The sequence below is a fragment of the Sebastes fasciatus genome, chromosome 8 (assembly GCF_043250625.1).
Source record: "Sebastes fasciatus isolate fSebFas1 chromosome 8, fSebFas1.pri, whole genome shotgun sequence".
Classification (NCBI taxonomy): domain Eukaryota; kingdom Metazoa; phylum Chordata; class Actinopteri; order Perciformes; family Sebastidae; genus Sebastes; species Sebastes fasciatus.
This window is the reverse complement of record NC_133802.1, coordinates 32,907,792-32,924,007: the sequence shown is the minus strand read 5'-3', so window position 1 is coordinate 32,924,007 and position 16,216 is coordinate 32,907,792. Positions and strand designations below refer to the sequence as shown.

The 16,216-nt window shown below is 39.8% G+C and overlaps 1 protein-coding gene across 2 annotated transcripts in view; it reads right to left on the bottom strand.

The window, feature by feature from the left end:
* The window catches only part of LOC141773280 (TOX high mobility group box family member 2-like), a 117,403-nt gene that overhangs the window by 11,977 nt on the left and 89,210 nt on the right, over positions 1–16,216 (bottom strand). For both annotated transcript variants that reach the window (XM_074645169.1, XM_074645168.1), the window contains one exon: positions 2,244–2,474. In XM_074645169.1, the coding sequence (XP_074501270.1) occupies positions 2,244–2,474 (231 nt within the window). The remainder of the gene's footprint in view (positions 1–2,243; positions 2,475–16,216) is intronic.

Below are 16,216 nucleotides of genomic sequence, written 5' to 3'. Positions count from 1 at the left end.
TGTGATTGTTTCCTTTTTGCAGGTGTGCCCCAAACTGCATGAGATTATCATAAAGTGAGCATGTCTGTAAAGGGGAGACTTGTGGGTGCCCATAGAACCCATTTACATTCACATATCTGGAGGTCAGAGGTCAAGGGACCCCTTTGAGAATGGCCATGCCAGTTTTTCCCAAGCCCTGAGGAAGTGCGCCGGTCGCGCCAAATAGTACTGCAACTTCCATGTCAGTCACGTGATGCCATTGGGCCCAAAAATACTTTTTCCCATAGACTTACATTGGGAAAGAGACGTCTGTATCTCAGCGGATCATTTTTTAAGGTGAATCAACTTCCCAGTACGAACACTCTAACAACCGTTATTTAAAAAATGATGTTTTTAAAGTTGTAAAATGTACAAATAGCTTGTTTCCCTTCCTCCGTTCATGTGAGTGAGACCCAGACGGAGGCCGGAGCGCAAGCCGTGACGACGGCGTGACGTTGGGACCCCGTAACCAAGTCATGTGACCAAGCGGATGCTAGACGGAGCTCTTGAGACAATGCTACTTTCAAATGATGCTAGCTTTCCAACATCGTCGACCCTACCTTTAACCTCCTTCGCAACAAGCTAGTTGGACATGTAGTAGTATGACGTACCGATGGATTCTTTAGGTTTTATAGTTTCATATGATGACCAGTATCTTCAGAAGACGCCTTTGCATTGTGAAATTTGGAAACAAGTACATCAATGAGTATTGTTCTTTTTGCAGGTGTGCACGACTGCAGCACGTGGGTACGAGTGGATCTGCACACTGCATAAAATATCCGTCCTGAAATCTCCCCAGGTGCGTTTTTATATTTTCCCCATATTGACCATTTCTTGCCTGTAAAAACGTCTGACTTTGTTAGTCTCAGGCTGTTTTACGGCTGCTGTTGCACAGATCACTCCCGTTCCCCCCCCTCCCCTCCTTCCCTCCTTCTCTTTGCTTGAATTAAATTTAGAAAGAAAATCATTTTTATGAGAGTCAGGGGAGTGGGGATAAACGGATGGATTATCTTTAGAAAGAGAACAACTAGCTCATTAAGGTGAGCTGTATCTCACAGCGATGTTCTGGTAATTACACACAGCACATAATGCTGCTCGCCTGCTGCAGCACGCACGCCATCTACTGGTCGGACCAGGGTGTGTGCACGTGACTGTATATGTGTCTGTGTATGTGCATGCATGTATATATATGCACTAGTTCCTTTGTGTGTCTGTGTAAGCGTAGAAAATATATGTAAAACAGTACTACATTTTTGCAAAAATGTGTCAAATGTGGAGGTAAAAGTAGTTCCTTCCACTTAAAACTTCCTTTTCTGGCTACCCTTACCAAAAAGTAGTATACTTCAAGTTTATTTTATGAAGTAAAAGTATGCTTTATGCAGTACGCATACTAATATCAATGTACTAGTAATATACTTGTAAGTGTACTACTTCAATGCTTCGTGTGTCAACACTTTTTAGTGGATAAATGTATACTTTTAAGTGTACTTTAAGTGTAAGAATATAGAATATATTTGAGTACACAACTAGTTTACATCTAAGTTGTATTTTATAAAGAAACTATACTCCAAGTGAACTTATAGGTGTTAGTTTACTTGTAGCCTGCTTTTTAGTTTATGAAAGTACTCTTTAAAGTATACTCCCAGTAAAGTACTAGTTTAATATTTTTTTTTTACTGCAACTATACTTGTAAGTTTTCTTTAACTTATGGTACTTGGCCAATCATTTGATGCATATTACATAAGGAGACTTGCTCCTTTTGCTATTTGACTTGATGTTTTGTGATGAGATTACATAAATATATATAATTAGTTTTTCTCGCATGCCTCCACGGTGAACGGAGGATGCAAAAACTTAATAAATTCTTGTTGAATTGAAGTAAATTCATATCAAAACATACGTTTACAAACTCTCACACACTCGAATAGGCTGCTCTATCAAAAAGTAAGCATAAGCCAAGTATACTTAGTCTTTTCTGTATACCTGTCAGTATGAGCCAAGTATACTTAAGAAACATTTTGTTAAGTATATTTCTGATACATAAACGGTAAACTGAAAGCATACTCTCTTATTATAAGTTTAAAAGCAGTATACTAGTAGCACACTTGAATAAACTTATTTTTGGTAAGGGTAGTCAATATCATGTATGTTGATAGTGTGTCACCGTATCTGTTATAGATTACTGCGTGTTTCCTCTTATTGTTTCAGACACTCCAGTTTCGTACCTGCTTCTGTTCCTCTCCTAGGCTGTCCCACATGGAGGCCACGATCTTGGAGACGTCCCCGAAGGTGGCGTTGGGATTTTGGCCCTTGATGGCCGCCTGGGTGTCCCTGAAGAAGAGAGCGTAGGCCGACACGGGTTTCTGTGGCTCGTTGGGGTCCTTCTTCTTCTTCTTCTTTTGAGGTTTGGGTTTGGGCTTCATCATTTCCGCCGCGGCCCGCTTCTCACTGCTTAACTGGAGGGACAGAAAGGGAGGGACAAGAGACAAGAGACATTGCTGGTCATAAATCAGTTGATGGAAAGAACTCTTTTGCTGCAGCTACTACAAGAAAGACGCTTGAGGAGTCTTTCAGTATGCAGCGTAGTTACGGACATTGACTGGATAAAATACTCTAGATTTCTACAAGGTTAAAATATATTAGGGCTGTCAAAGTTAACGTGATAATAACGCGTTAATGCAAAAATGTTTTAACGCCACTCATTTCTTTAACACAATTGATCTTTCGGAGGTTGTAGCGGTCTCAGTGATAAAACTAGAGTGAAGATACTGGCATCATATTAAACTAGAAAACCTAAAGAATCCATTGGTACCATTTTCAAAGGGGTCCCTTGACCTCTGACCTCCAGATATGTGAATGTAAATGGGTTCTATGGGTACCCACGAGTCTCCCCTTTACAGACATGCCCACTTTATGATAATCACATGCAGTTTGGGGCAAGTCATAGTCAAGCCAGCACACTGACACACTGACAGCTGTTGTTGCCTGTTGGTCTTTGAGTTTGTTTATTATGCTAATAATAACAATATTTGTCATTGTTTTGTGTTGTTAAGTGATTTCCAGTAATAAATATATGCATACATTTGCATAAAGCAGCATTTTGTCCACTCCCATGTTGATGAGAGTATTAAATACTTGACAAATCTCCCTTTAAGGTACATTTAGAATAAATAAAAAATGTGCGATTAATAGCAATTAATCATGGACAATAATGCGATTAATCTCGATTAAATATTTTAATCGATTGACAGCCCTAAATATATCTATATAAAAAACCATCAGCATTAAGCACTGTGCACATGAAATAGACAAACATTCAATTAATGCTGAAAAGAGGGTTTAAAGCAGCAGATTTCTGCGAAGAGCAGCCACGGCTTGTTCTGAGAAGAAACAACAGATCAATTTACGGACATGGGTGAATGAAGACTAACAGGACGTCAGTGAGACAGGTCAGCCTCTGGGGTGTTAGAGGAGGTGTGCTTCAGGAGCCAAACATAGGCAATAGGGTGAGAGAGAGAAAGAGTCCTGGTCCTAATTAAAATCTCACTTTATCAGCTGTTAAGTCGCTGGATTCTTGGATATATTCTGATTTTCTTTCACTCTTTATTTTGCCTCTTTCATGTAGATCCAACTCTACTTTCTGAGCAAACCATAAAAAAAAAGATTAAATCCATATATTTTCATAGGATGTACCCAGTTGGATTGTCAACAATAACACACTGCGATCTCTACACTACATTTTCAGGAGGCAAAAAACAGCTCACATCTGTGCGATGCTGCACTCCATCCAACACACATGAATACATTTTCATTTTCCGTTGCAGGGGCTTTGACGGGGAGTCAAATCCAGGTCACCTGATCCTGGTTGTGATTCTATATGGAAATTGCCTTCTTTGCTGAGGAGAGAACACATCAAGCACGGGAGGAGGAGGAGGGAGAGGAGGGAGAGGAAGGGGAGTGGGGAGGGAGGAAGATAAGGAGAAAGAGAGAGAAGAGGAAGAGGTGCAGCTGAGGAAGAAGTGATGGCTTGATGTTGCCATTAGTATCAGTGGAACATCAGTTAACCTGATTTCTTGGTTGCTATAAAGGCAGGAAATAACAATCCAATTTCCATCTATATAATAGAAGATATAATGACATACTGAATATGTAATGATGTACGTTGGTATTATGTCAAATGAAGGATGTTTATGTGCACTATTTACGGGTGAGGGGTTATGAGACTCCTTTTTTTTGGCATCTCCGAGGCCAAGTTCCTATTTCATCAGGTAGCATTTTAGAAATTTTAAACAGCTTTGAACGTTCATTTTTATAATCCTGGGTTTCAGTGTTAAATCTCAGCGGGGGGGGGGGAGAACAAACCATGAAAAAGATTTGTCCCCGCGCGAGTATCAAACAGCAACTTGAGGACATTTAAAGACGTTTCACATCCATCTAATGCATACTTATCACGGGATTAAGCAACAGCCATGTTTTCCCCCCTTTAACTGTCAATTGGAAAACAGGAAATGACTGCCTTTGAAAATGGCATTGTTTCAGCAAAGCACTCGAAGCCAAACAACACACTGTATTCTACACAGCATGAAATTAACTAATCAAAATTCAAGGTCCAGGAGCACATTTGGCAGCTAAAGAAAAAAAACTTCAAAATGGCTTTTTGTGGTTGTGCGGAAATGAATGGATGTTCTCATTCAGGGTGATGTGAAAGTATTGCTTGTCTATTTCACAGCTTACAGGTAATATTCATTTTGTGTGTGTGTGTGTGTGTGTGAGTGAGTACGCCTGGTTTCATTAAAAAATAATCATCCCTCACTTTTAGGCAATGAGGCAGAAGACAGGCATTTGAAACGACATCTGTTCCACTCAAGCCTTTGAAGTGAAAATAGAATAAACTGAAGGTAGAGCTAATGGAAAGACAAAATAGAAAAAAAAGAAGGCTAAATATTCTGCAGGAAAATTCACGTGTATTCATAAAGAGGAGAGAGCGACGGCACACAACAGCTCGCAGCTACATGCAATCAACCAGCAGAACAAGGGGGCATATTATTCTCTATTTTCATCTCTTACTCTGTCTCTCATTGTTCATGTGTGTGTGAATTTATAGATGAAATAAAGAAAATAATACACATGGCTCAACATACAGACTACAGTATAACAGTGTTACAGCTCAAATCCACACTAAGATACTCTTAGATACATAATCAATCTTTCGTTTTCTCTCAGCCTGTCTAATTAACATTTAGGGGTTTCCTACATTTACCAGAAGACCTTCAGAAAAAAACCCAAGAGTGGGTGTGAACTTCACGGCAAAGAAAGGTGAGAAAGATAATCTTTACTTAGTAAAATATACTATTTTTGGATTAAAGCTGACTAAAATCAAGAAACTGTCACACTCAAATCCCAAACATCTGTGTTTAAAGACGCAGACCAATCTTAAGGTTAGGAACACGGTCTTCATATATATATAGGCTATTGTATATAATGCCTGTCCATTTTCCCTCATTTACCTGGCTAACACTATCACCTTGTGGGAATTCAGTTCAATATCAGACACCTGATTTTTAAGCTAGTTTAAAGAAATGTTATGTCACTTTTGTTTACCCCCATTGGCCAATGATAGCAACATTTCTCAAGATTGATATTTAGTTTGTTTGTAGGAAGGGATTTTTTTTTAGCAGTGGCTCTGTGGAATTTATTTAACCAGAATATATATATATTATTATTATTATTATTATTATTACTTTTCACTGGCGTTTGATTAAGCTTATTTTCTGTTGTGCTGCTACTCTTTCAGTGCTGTTATGTGCACATTATGTCTTATTGTTGTTTGCTTTGTAATCATTTTCTATTATGGATATGTTCAGCACTTTGGTCAACTGTGGTTGTTTTTAAATGCTTTATAAATAAAGTTTGACTTGATTATTATGTGGTTAAAATTACTCAGATATTGGAACCATTGGCAGGGGTAGAAGTAACAAACAAATTACATTTACTCTCATTACTGTAACACAGTTGTTGTTTTGTGTATTTGTACTTTTACTTCTTATCAAAGCGTTTATTGTCAAGTTTCCCTGTACAATGAAATTCTTCCTTTGCCTTCCGCTCTTAGTGCCGCTTAGAGGAAAACACAAAGTATAAGAAATAAGTACTGAAAGAAAGGGCACTATATGTACAATATACAATATAAATAAATTATTATTTATTAGACTATAGAGTGATTACATTAAATCCTTAAGAGTTCAGTCCTGGTTGATTAAAAATTTGAGTGAAAACAATAGAATTGTGCTCAGATTTTGTGTTTTGTTGATACATGAGAAGAAATAGAATAGAAAAAATATATTTATATGTACATGAGCTTCAAGTTTTTAGATTTGTGTGCATAGTTCAATTTGTATAGCCTACAACAGCATTTTTCTTTTCCAGGAATGTCACCACATTTCATAATACTGCAGATATATAAATATTGGAATACTTTCATCAGTGGACCATCAGGCTCAAACACCTTTATATTACCTCATTTGGTTGATAGATAGTGACTTAACAGACATTTATTTAAATGAAAATATTCGAGATAACCACTTATTTATTTTATTTATCACAAACAACCAAAAGTCAGATGAAAGAGTCCTGATAAACTGAGAGAGAATGAAACAGCAGAGAGGAGATGAACCAGCAGCTGCTGCAGGAGAGTCAGCGGCCGCTAGAGGGCAGAGCGTCATGATGACGACAGAGGAGACGCGATGACGACATGATACGTCATCAACGTTCACGGTCAGAGTTCACGGTCAGAGAGCTAGCACTGCTAACAGCATCAAACTAATGACACATCACTATCACTAACACCACCACATTAACGGCTTTATATGAGGTGAGCTTATAATTCATATTATTGTAGTTCGGCACAGTTAAATAAATGTTGTATCTTAATTAATGACTTGATTTAAAGCAGCTGAGCGACACAACCACCAAGTTACTGACCTGAACAGCAGCGAGCTAACATGCTAACAGGCTAACAGGCTAACAGGCTGGTGTTGAACGTCTACCTTCAGAGAGCTGTTTGAGGACTTTCTGCTGGTTGAGACTGGACTGGTTCTACTGGTTCTACTGGTTCTACTGGGACCAGAGAGGAGAGTGGACTGGTTCTACTGGGACTGGTTCTACTGGTTCTACTGGTTCTACTGGGACCAGAGAGGAGAGTGGACTGGTTCTACTGGGACTGGTTCTACTGGTTCTACTGAGACTGGTTCTACTGGGACCAGAGAGGAGAGTGGACTGGTTCTACTGGGACTGGTTCTACTGGGACTGGTTCTACTGTGACCAGAGAGGAGAGTGGACTGGTTCTACTGGGACCAGAGAGGAGAGTGGACTGGTTCTACTGGGACTGGTTCTACTGGTTCTACTGGGACCAGAGAGGAGAGTGGACTGGTTCTACTGGGACTGGTTCTACTGGTTCTACTGGTTCTACTGGGACTGGTTCTACTGGGACCAGAGAGGAGAGTGGACTGGTTCTACTGGGACTGGTTCTACTGGGACCAGAGAGGAGAGTGGACTGGTTCTACTGGGACTGGTTCTACTGGTTTTATTGGGACTGGTTCTACTGGGACCAGAGAGGAGAGTGGACTGGTTCTACTGGGACTGGTTCTACTGGGACCAGAGAGGAGAGTGGACTGGTTCTACTGGGACTGGTTCTACTGGTTCTACTGGGACCAGAGAGGAGAGTGGACTGGTTCTACTGGGACTGGTTCTACTGGTTCTACTGGTTCTACTGGGACTGGTTCTACTGGGACCAGAGAGGAGAGTGGACTGGTTCTACTGGGACTGGTTCTACTGGTTCTACTGGGACTGGTTCTACTGGGACCAGAGAGGAGAGTGGACTGGTTCTACTGGGACTGGTTCTACTGGGACTGGTTCTACTGTGACCAGAGAGGAGAGTGGACTGGTTCTACTGGGACTGGTTCTACTGGTTCTACTGGGACTGGTTCTACTGGGACCAGAGAGGAGAGTGGACTGGTTCTACTGGGACTGGTTCTACTGGGACTGGTTCTACTGGTTCTACTGGGACTGGTTCTACTGGGACCAGAGAGGAGAGTGGACTGGTTCTACTGGGACTGGTTCTACTGGTTCTACTGGGACTGGTTCTACTGGGACCAGAGAGGAGAGTGGACTGGTTCTACTGGGACTGGTTCTACTGGTTTTATTGGGACTGGTTCTACTGGGACCAGAGAGGAGAGTGGACTGGTTCTACTGGGACTGGTTCTACTGGGACCAGAGAGGAGAGTGGACTGGTTCTACTGGGACTGGTTCTACTGGTTCTACTGGGACTGGTTCTACTGGGAGTGGTTCTACTGGGACCAGAGAGGAGAGTGGACTGGTTCTACTGGTTCTGCTGGTTCTACTGGGATTTATTGTGGAGGATTTCCGGTGCTGTTCATCAGACCGGTGAGTACAACAACTCACTGACTGGACTCTCTAGATGAGAATGTCAATAATCACGTCGTTGCCTAGCAACGTAGCTAAATGTGCGCACGTGGTGCGTAGTAACTGAGCAGTCTCTCCTCATAAATATAAAACAGCTTAATATGTGATTATATCTGTTTTATAGATATAAAACAGGTTTATATGTGTTTATATCTGTTTTATAGATATAAAACAGGTTTATATGTGTTTATATCTGTTTTATAGATATAGTCTCTCCTTTGCTGTAATGTTTGTGGTTCTAACTTCAGCTGCTGTGGAGTTTATATTGTTTACATGTCATGTTAACATTCATTCTACTAGTTTCCGGCTCCATGATGGTGTCCATAGCTCGGTTTATTTAATGTCTATAATTTTAGAGTAATTATCTGAGTTTTGTCTCTTTTCTGTATAATTCTAATAAGGCTGCACTGAGGAAGATGATCAGTTGTATATTTATAATTGATAATCAGTTGTATGAACAGACTGCAGAGTGTCTGTTGGTTTGGACAGAAGGCATCTTGTTGCTGATGTTGTTCCACTTGTGTATAAGTTGACATTTAATGCAATCTATGTTGTAGCCTAAAGATATTAAATTAACAATAGTATTATATATCATCATACCCCCCTTTTAAAATGTAACGTTTACTCACAGTACACTTCAACTGACCTACTTTTTACTTTTATTTAAGTAACCTACATTTTTACACAACTACTTTTACTTTTACTTGAGTTGCCTACATTTTTACACAAATGCTTTTACTTGAGTAGGATACATTTTTACACAAGTACTTTTACTTTTACTTGAGTATCCTACAATATTCTACTCTTTCCACCTCTGACCGTTGTTTACTTTTGTTTCTTCCTCTTTCCTTTAATCACAAACATATTAATCAGGGTGGTTTTACTTTCTGGCTTTAAAATAATAATTGCTGTTGGATAAACAAATACCCACCAAGTATCCACTGTACAACACCAAGCTTATTTTCATGTGTTTTCTCATGCAGGTGCAGAGAACAGTAATGATTATGACAGCTGTTGTTGTCAGTTGAGAAAAAAAGGAGAGAGAGTCGCATCCCTTATTCATAACGCAACATCTTGTGGCTGCACTGCATTCTGGTCTATTTTCTGATACTGTCAGTGGAGAGATTGGTATCTGGTCCTCTTCCGCGATGGATTTCTCCCCGTGTGACTGTTGATGCAAAATGATGAATCTGTAAAGTAGCTCTTTGATTCTGATGTGGTGACAACGGATCCTGACGTTTACCATTCGTATTTTAGACTGTCGGACATTTATCTGCTGTCCTGCATCGCTGTAGTTGTGCTGGAGATATCGTGATGTGACGTGATGTGACATTTCATTTCAGTAACATAAACTTCAACGAACATGTGAACAGAGGTCTGCTTTAGGTCATTGTCTTCTTCTGCTTCTCATTTTTCTAATTAAAGATAAAGTAAACATGATTGTGAATCTGAGCAAAATATTCAATGCCAGCTTTTGGCACATGGCAATAATGCACAATTAATCGAATATTAATCACGATTTTGGCTTCCCACAATTAAATGAACATGATCGACTGCGATATTAACGTTTAAAATGCATACTACGCTCATAGAAAAGCCTCATACCAAATCAAGCGCTTCCTAAACTAACAGCCAGCCACCAGGGGCGATCCAGATGTTTTGGCTTCACTTTTGGGGAGCTGTCATGCCGCTGCATGCACACTTTAACTTTAACTTTAACGATAGCCTGTGAAAAACGTTCCTGAATGTTGCGTCTGTAAATACACTGAATTTAAGTGAAGAAGAACCTTATTTTAAGTCTTATTTTGATGCAGATTACATTAGCAGGAATGTTGCACAACATGGAAATGAAAGCTCTGTTTATTTAAATTATTAAAAAAAAAAATTAATATTTAGTCCCTAAATTCAATAAATAATAAATAATTGTGATCTCAATATTGATCAAAAATAATTGTGATTATCAATTTGGCCATAATCGTGCAGCCTTACATGTCAGTTTTCGATACTAATGTTACGTACTAGGGCTGTCAATTGATTAAAATATTTAATCGCGCTTAACCACATGATTGTCCATAGTTAATCACAAATTAATCACAGTTTTTATCTGCTCAAAATGTACCTTAAAAGGAGATTATCAAGTATTTAATACTCTTATCAACATGGGAGTGGACAAATATGCTGCTTTATGTAAACATATGTATATATTTATTGTTGGAAATCAATTAACAACACAAAACAATTACAAATATTGTCCAGAAACCCTCACAGGTATGCCAGTGTTTCCTTTAGCATAAGTTTGGAGCGTTATTTAACCTCCTTCTCGATAAGCTAGTATGACATGGTTGGTACTGATGGATTCTTTAGGTTTTTTAGTTTCATATGATACCAGTATCTTCACTCTAGCTGTAAAACAGAGCCTGAGAGAAGCTAAGAAGTCAAGTTAATGCGTTAAAGAGATTAGTGTGTTAACGTGTTATTATGGCGTTAACTTTAACAGCCCTACTATGTACACATTTTGGTCAATACAGAAATAGCTTTGAGGTTCAATAAAATATAATTTTCTTTCTTTCTTTTTTAAGAGGACACACTGCTCAGATCAACACTGATGGTGAAAAACAAATTCAACTATGTTTTAAAGACCACAATGTAGAGACGGACAAAAACAGCACACGCTTGTTGCTAGGTAAGGCCACCATGTCCTGTACACACAGCAGTACAGTCTAAATATATATTGTACACACAGGTTTCTAGTTTACCAGCAAAAGACTGAAGCATAGTGTCAGCCTGAGCTTGCACATCCCATCAGCGTTTCTGTTGTCTGAGGGGTAGTGGATGTGGGGAGACAGATAGGGAGGAGGGGGGGAGCTGTAATTCTGAATGGACAGCACTGCACTGGCAAGACAAGATTAGAATTGACAGCCTGATAACTGCGTCACTATCAAAACAGCAGAGAGAGAGAGAGAGAGGGAGAATGAGGAAGAGGAGTGTGAGATGCAAAGGAAAAGAGAGAGAGAGAGTTGATGTAGAGAGAGCAGATAAAAGGAGGAGGGGATGTAGAGAGAAGAGGGTTGATAACAAAAAGAAGGACGGGCGCGGACGCAGAAACCGACAGAGCTTAAGAGACATGAAAATTAGACAATAAAATCAGGTAATAGTACGAGAGAGAATACAAGTGTTTACCCAATCACAGCCTCCTGAATATATGCATCATCATCATCATCATCATCGTATACACTGAGCAGCAAAGTGCTGCATGGCGCATCGATTTTCAAAAGGCCATAAAAACAAACAGGAACTACTCAGAGGTGATGCACAGATACACTCTCTTTACAGTGATGGTCATTACAGCGAAGCATGATGCAGAGCACAACACTGAATCCAATCTGAATGCCATCCACTCCCAAAGTCTATAACACTTCTGAGGATTTCAAGCCAAACAACTGTAAAATGAGAATATACACAAACACACACACACAAGTGCAGTGCTTTCAGTGTGTCGTGCAGTTTGTGGTGTGCAAAGCGTCGACAGAATACACGATAAACCCATTTTTACATGCTAGTTTTTGCAGGGAAATGTTGTCTGAATGTGCACCGGCGTGAAGAATGAGACGAGCACTACTCAGCAGTCGACTGTGATACAGAAGAGGCTCTTTAAAACAGCAGTTCAAGAACATCAATCAAAGATTGGCAGTGAAATAATGTTAGATCAAGGACCGACTTGGAAAAAAGCCAATAAAAGTAGTTTTAACTAGGCGACCACATTTAACATTGTTTTGCTCAGTATTGAACTGCCTAAATGTTGCATGAAAGAAGCTTATGACATGAATAGAAAATATAATTCGTCTCTGCTTAAAGCACCACAGCTGCGTCAGAAATTTGAGTGTCTGAATTGTGTTTTATATAATGGTCACAGTGGAAAGAAAATAAGTGTCCACGGTATGTACACTACGTTCTGCAAACAATCCCACAATCCAATGATGCGAAAATTACAGTCATCTGACAACTACACCTGTCAGTGGTGACGCAAGATGATGATTCATAACCTAATCTCAATTTATAGCTCTCTATAGAGTCAACAGCTGAGTGTTTATTATACCGGGAGTGGGCTATGAGCATAGACTGTGGATAAGAAGTGGACATAGTCAGCGTGACGTCACCCACTGGTTTGTGGACAACCGCTGTAAAGGAGGATGAGTCGGCGTGATGACGTTTAGTAGTCTCATTTAGCCACTTATTAGCAACCGCCTTTTGTAAAGACACATCAAGGCTTCAAAATTCACAAGTGGGATATTTACTGATGAATTGTATGTTGTAAAACAAAGTCTTAAGCTTGTGTTAACCACAGACTTTATTTCAGGCATCTCTGAAAACCCATTGACTTCCAGACGAGGGAACCGGAAGTGCTAAAACTAATTTCCGGGTTTTAATACTCATTCCTGTAGCACTTTATATATTACAATTAACTTTCATGAACTGAAAACACACTGTGAAAGCATTAAAGTTATAAGACGAAAACACGGACAACTCCCAGACCGGACAACGCCGTGGTAGCGACCTGTCAATTACAAGGTAGCCCCGCCCTAAAGCATCCCCTGCTTTATGGTCTATCTGACTCTAAATGGGACCATAATTTACTAAATGAACATCATGCTGTATTGAAAAAGACTTGAAACTAGCGATTGAGACCCTAAACTCATGTTTACAATGTTTACTGAGGTAATAAATCAAGAGATAGTCGCCCCCTGCTGGCTGTTAGAAAGAATGCAGGTTTCAGGCACTTCAGCATTGGCTTCACTTCTCACACCCGGAGGTTGTCCACTGTTTCAGACTCGACGTATGTAGCTTTTGCTAAACAGTGACCACTGTGGTCACAAGTGGCAATTACAGATTTATAGCAGACTGAATTTCCTTCATTTCCCATGATGCTCTGGAGTCTGTTGCTTTGAAAACGTCAACATGTGACAACCTCAATTTGGTCGTACCATACCAAGTAGAGCTGTAGCAGCATTAAACCATCTTTAAACCTGCGACAACAGATTTTTATTTCACCACTGTTACTGTCCACCTGATGAATCTAAGTCCAATATTCACTCTCTTTTTATTGAGAGTGATTTTTACTTTTAAAATATATATATATATGGGTGATACAGTGGAATAAATCTCTTCAACAGTACAAGCACGGACCTCTCCGCACCAACATACTGGAGAGAAGCACAGCTTAGTGCAGCTGTTACAGACTCTAAGCCTTTGTGGGTTTATAAATAGATAAATGGCCGTGGTTAGAGAAGCAGCAGTGAGAATAATGTAATTTCAAGATGCCATAGCCTATATAATTTTTCTGCAATTTTCTGCTATAACTCGCAGCCTTAAAGAAAAAAAGTGGCTTTGTGAAAGGTTGAGTGTAGTGCAACAAAAACACCAGCGCACAAAGTTATTGTGGCACAAAGTCAGCAGGTTTTAAAAAAAATGTAAAAAGCATGTTTGTCAACTGAATCTTCCATCCTAACAACTAGCTGCAGCTTTTACAGAAATGAATGATGAATACTATCCAAAGTTTTTCCAACATCATGTATTTGAAATGAATTATGCAAGTCTTCTCTACTTGACTGTATGATCTGATTTTGGAGCGGAAGAGAATAAATGCCGGGGTGGGTTTTTGAGGAAAGAGTAAGCAAAGTCTTTGTTAAGTTTCCATAATTAGGGTATACGGGGGATCATGTGGGCTTACATTTTTTGTTTTTATTACATGCATTTCTTTGTTATTTAGATATCGGTTTCACCTCACATTTCAAAGTGCCCCTGTGTGTAATGCTGTCAAGATTGTGGCCTTTACAAAATGTTGGCAGGCAAGATGAGAATGTAAACAAATCTGTTTGAGATCTGAATGATTCGACTTTCTCTAAACTAAGACTGCCTGTAGACGTCATGGAAGGAATCCAAAATACAAGGTGCTTTTTAAAATTGTTTGGATATTACACAACGTGTGATAGTCAACTACAAGTTCCTTTAAATTCTTCACATCTTATAGGCTCAATTATTTTACAATCTTGGTGTATTCCCATCGTAGTTCACCATGAAGGCTTGATGGATTAGAATATGTCTTAAAATATATACCGGGGCCCTCCTCATCTGGAAGCGATTACAGCTCCATGTCAGACTGCCCATCTGTAAGCAATGAGCAGGACTGCATGTCAAAGCCGCCGCACAGATCTCTGAGTAGAACCAGGCACTTGTCCAGAGAGCAGCACTCATCAAATAAAAACACGGCCACGGCCCGAGCAATAATGAACCGGAAGTGCAGAATCATGATCGTGATCTGAAAGACATGAAAGAAGTGGGGAATCGTATAGACCTGATCCATAAAGAGCCCATTATGGAATTTGTATCCAGTCCTGGTACCGTGCCATTACAAATATACAAGCTCTTTATGATGTGGAGTATTTCATTAGTGTTTTCAAACATGTGGGCTTGCACTACAGAGCCGGCAATGTGGATTTGATTTCAACCAATATTGCGGATATTTTAATTCAAACTCGAGCCCGGAGCCATTGCTGAGCTAGGCTGCATGATTTATCTGACTCTGTGAAATGACTGACAGCTCCGAGGAGCTCCTCCCTACGAGCTCTGCCTAACAGCGCTGGACCTACTTAATCAGCCTAAATAGCAAAGTCGAGGCCCTTGTATTTGGTAATGTGGTGAAAACCGTGGCAAGTGAGAGCTAATTAGATTAACGGTAGTTTAACGAGCTGTTGGAGGGGCCCCCGCAGATTGGATTTTAATAAATAGTGGCAAAAGCATCTGCTATGCACTTCCTGGCTCTGCTGGCATCCTAATTGGCCCCAGTGGGTTGCAGTAGCTCAGCAATACACTGTGCAATTTAGGAGGGGGAAAAAGACAAAATGCTTGTCTTCAGTCCAGGTGAGGCTGGGAAAGGAAATAAAAAAAGTCTTTATGATTGTAAGGCAATGCTTTATTAACATTAATACAAGACTTTTTTTTTATCACCACAGAACATCCGCAAAGCAGAGAATATCTCAAAGTCCAAATAAAACAGATCTTTTTTCTATTGTTTGTTTTCAAGATGAAATGTTCCCGTGATGAGGTCTTTGTAGAGGCAACAGCACAGAAAGGAAAAAAACAATTAATCAAACATGAATGAGCGACCATAGCAGGGTTATTTCCATAGCAACAGCCCGAGGGGACAACTTGAACCCTTTAATGTGAGCTGGTGATGTCTCTTTGTAAACATCTGCGCAGCGGGGGGAGAAAGCCAATGAGAGAGCCTGGCAACAGAGGCATCACAGGGCAGCAACCTCTCGGTAACAATCGAAGTTTCCATTATCTAGTGTTGAAAGGACCTTAAAAGTGCTCTGAAATATCGTATTCGGGAGCATTTGGAGTTGATAAGCGTCTTTGTACTGCTGCTGTTAAGTGTCCAAAAACATTGAGGTAGTTTACAGTGAAGCCCGCAGCTGCTAAAAACAATATGCAAATGATCAGGACGGAGTGACGTTTCATAAAAAAGAAGTTAATTTTTGTAGACACGATGTTTTTTTTTTTGCTGCTTGAAGAATCACTGAAGAGCTGACATCAAAACCATTTATACAAACGCTGTTTCTTGACGTTATTCCTCTTACATCAGGCAACAAATCACAGTCATAATCTCTCTCTCATACTCATGTCTTATGCAACCTGCAACCAGTAGGCTCATTCAGCCTCC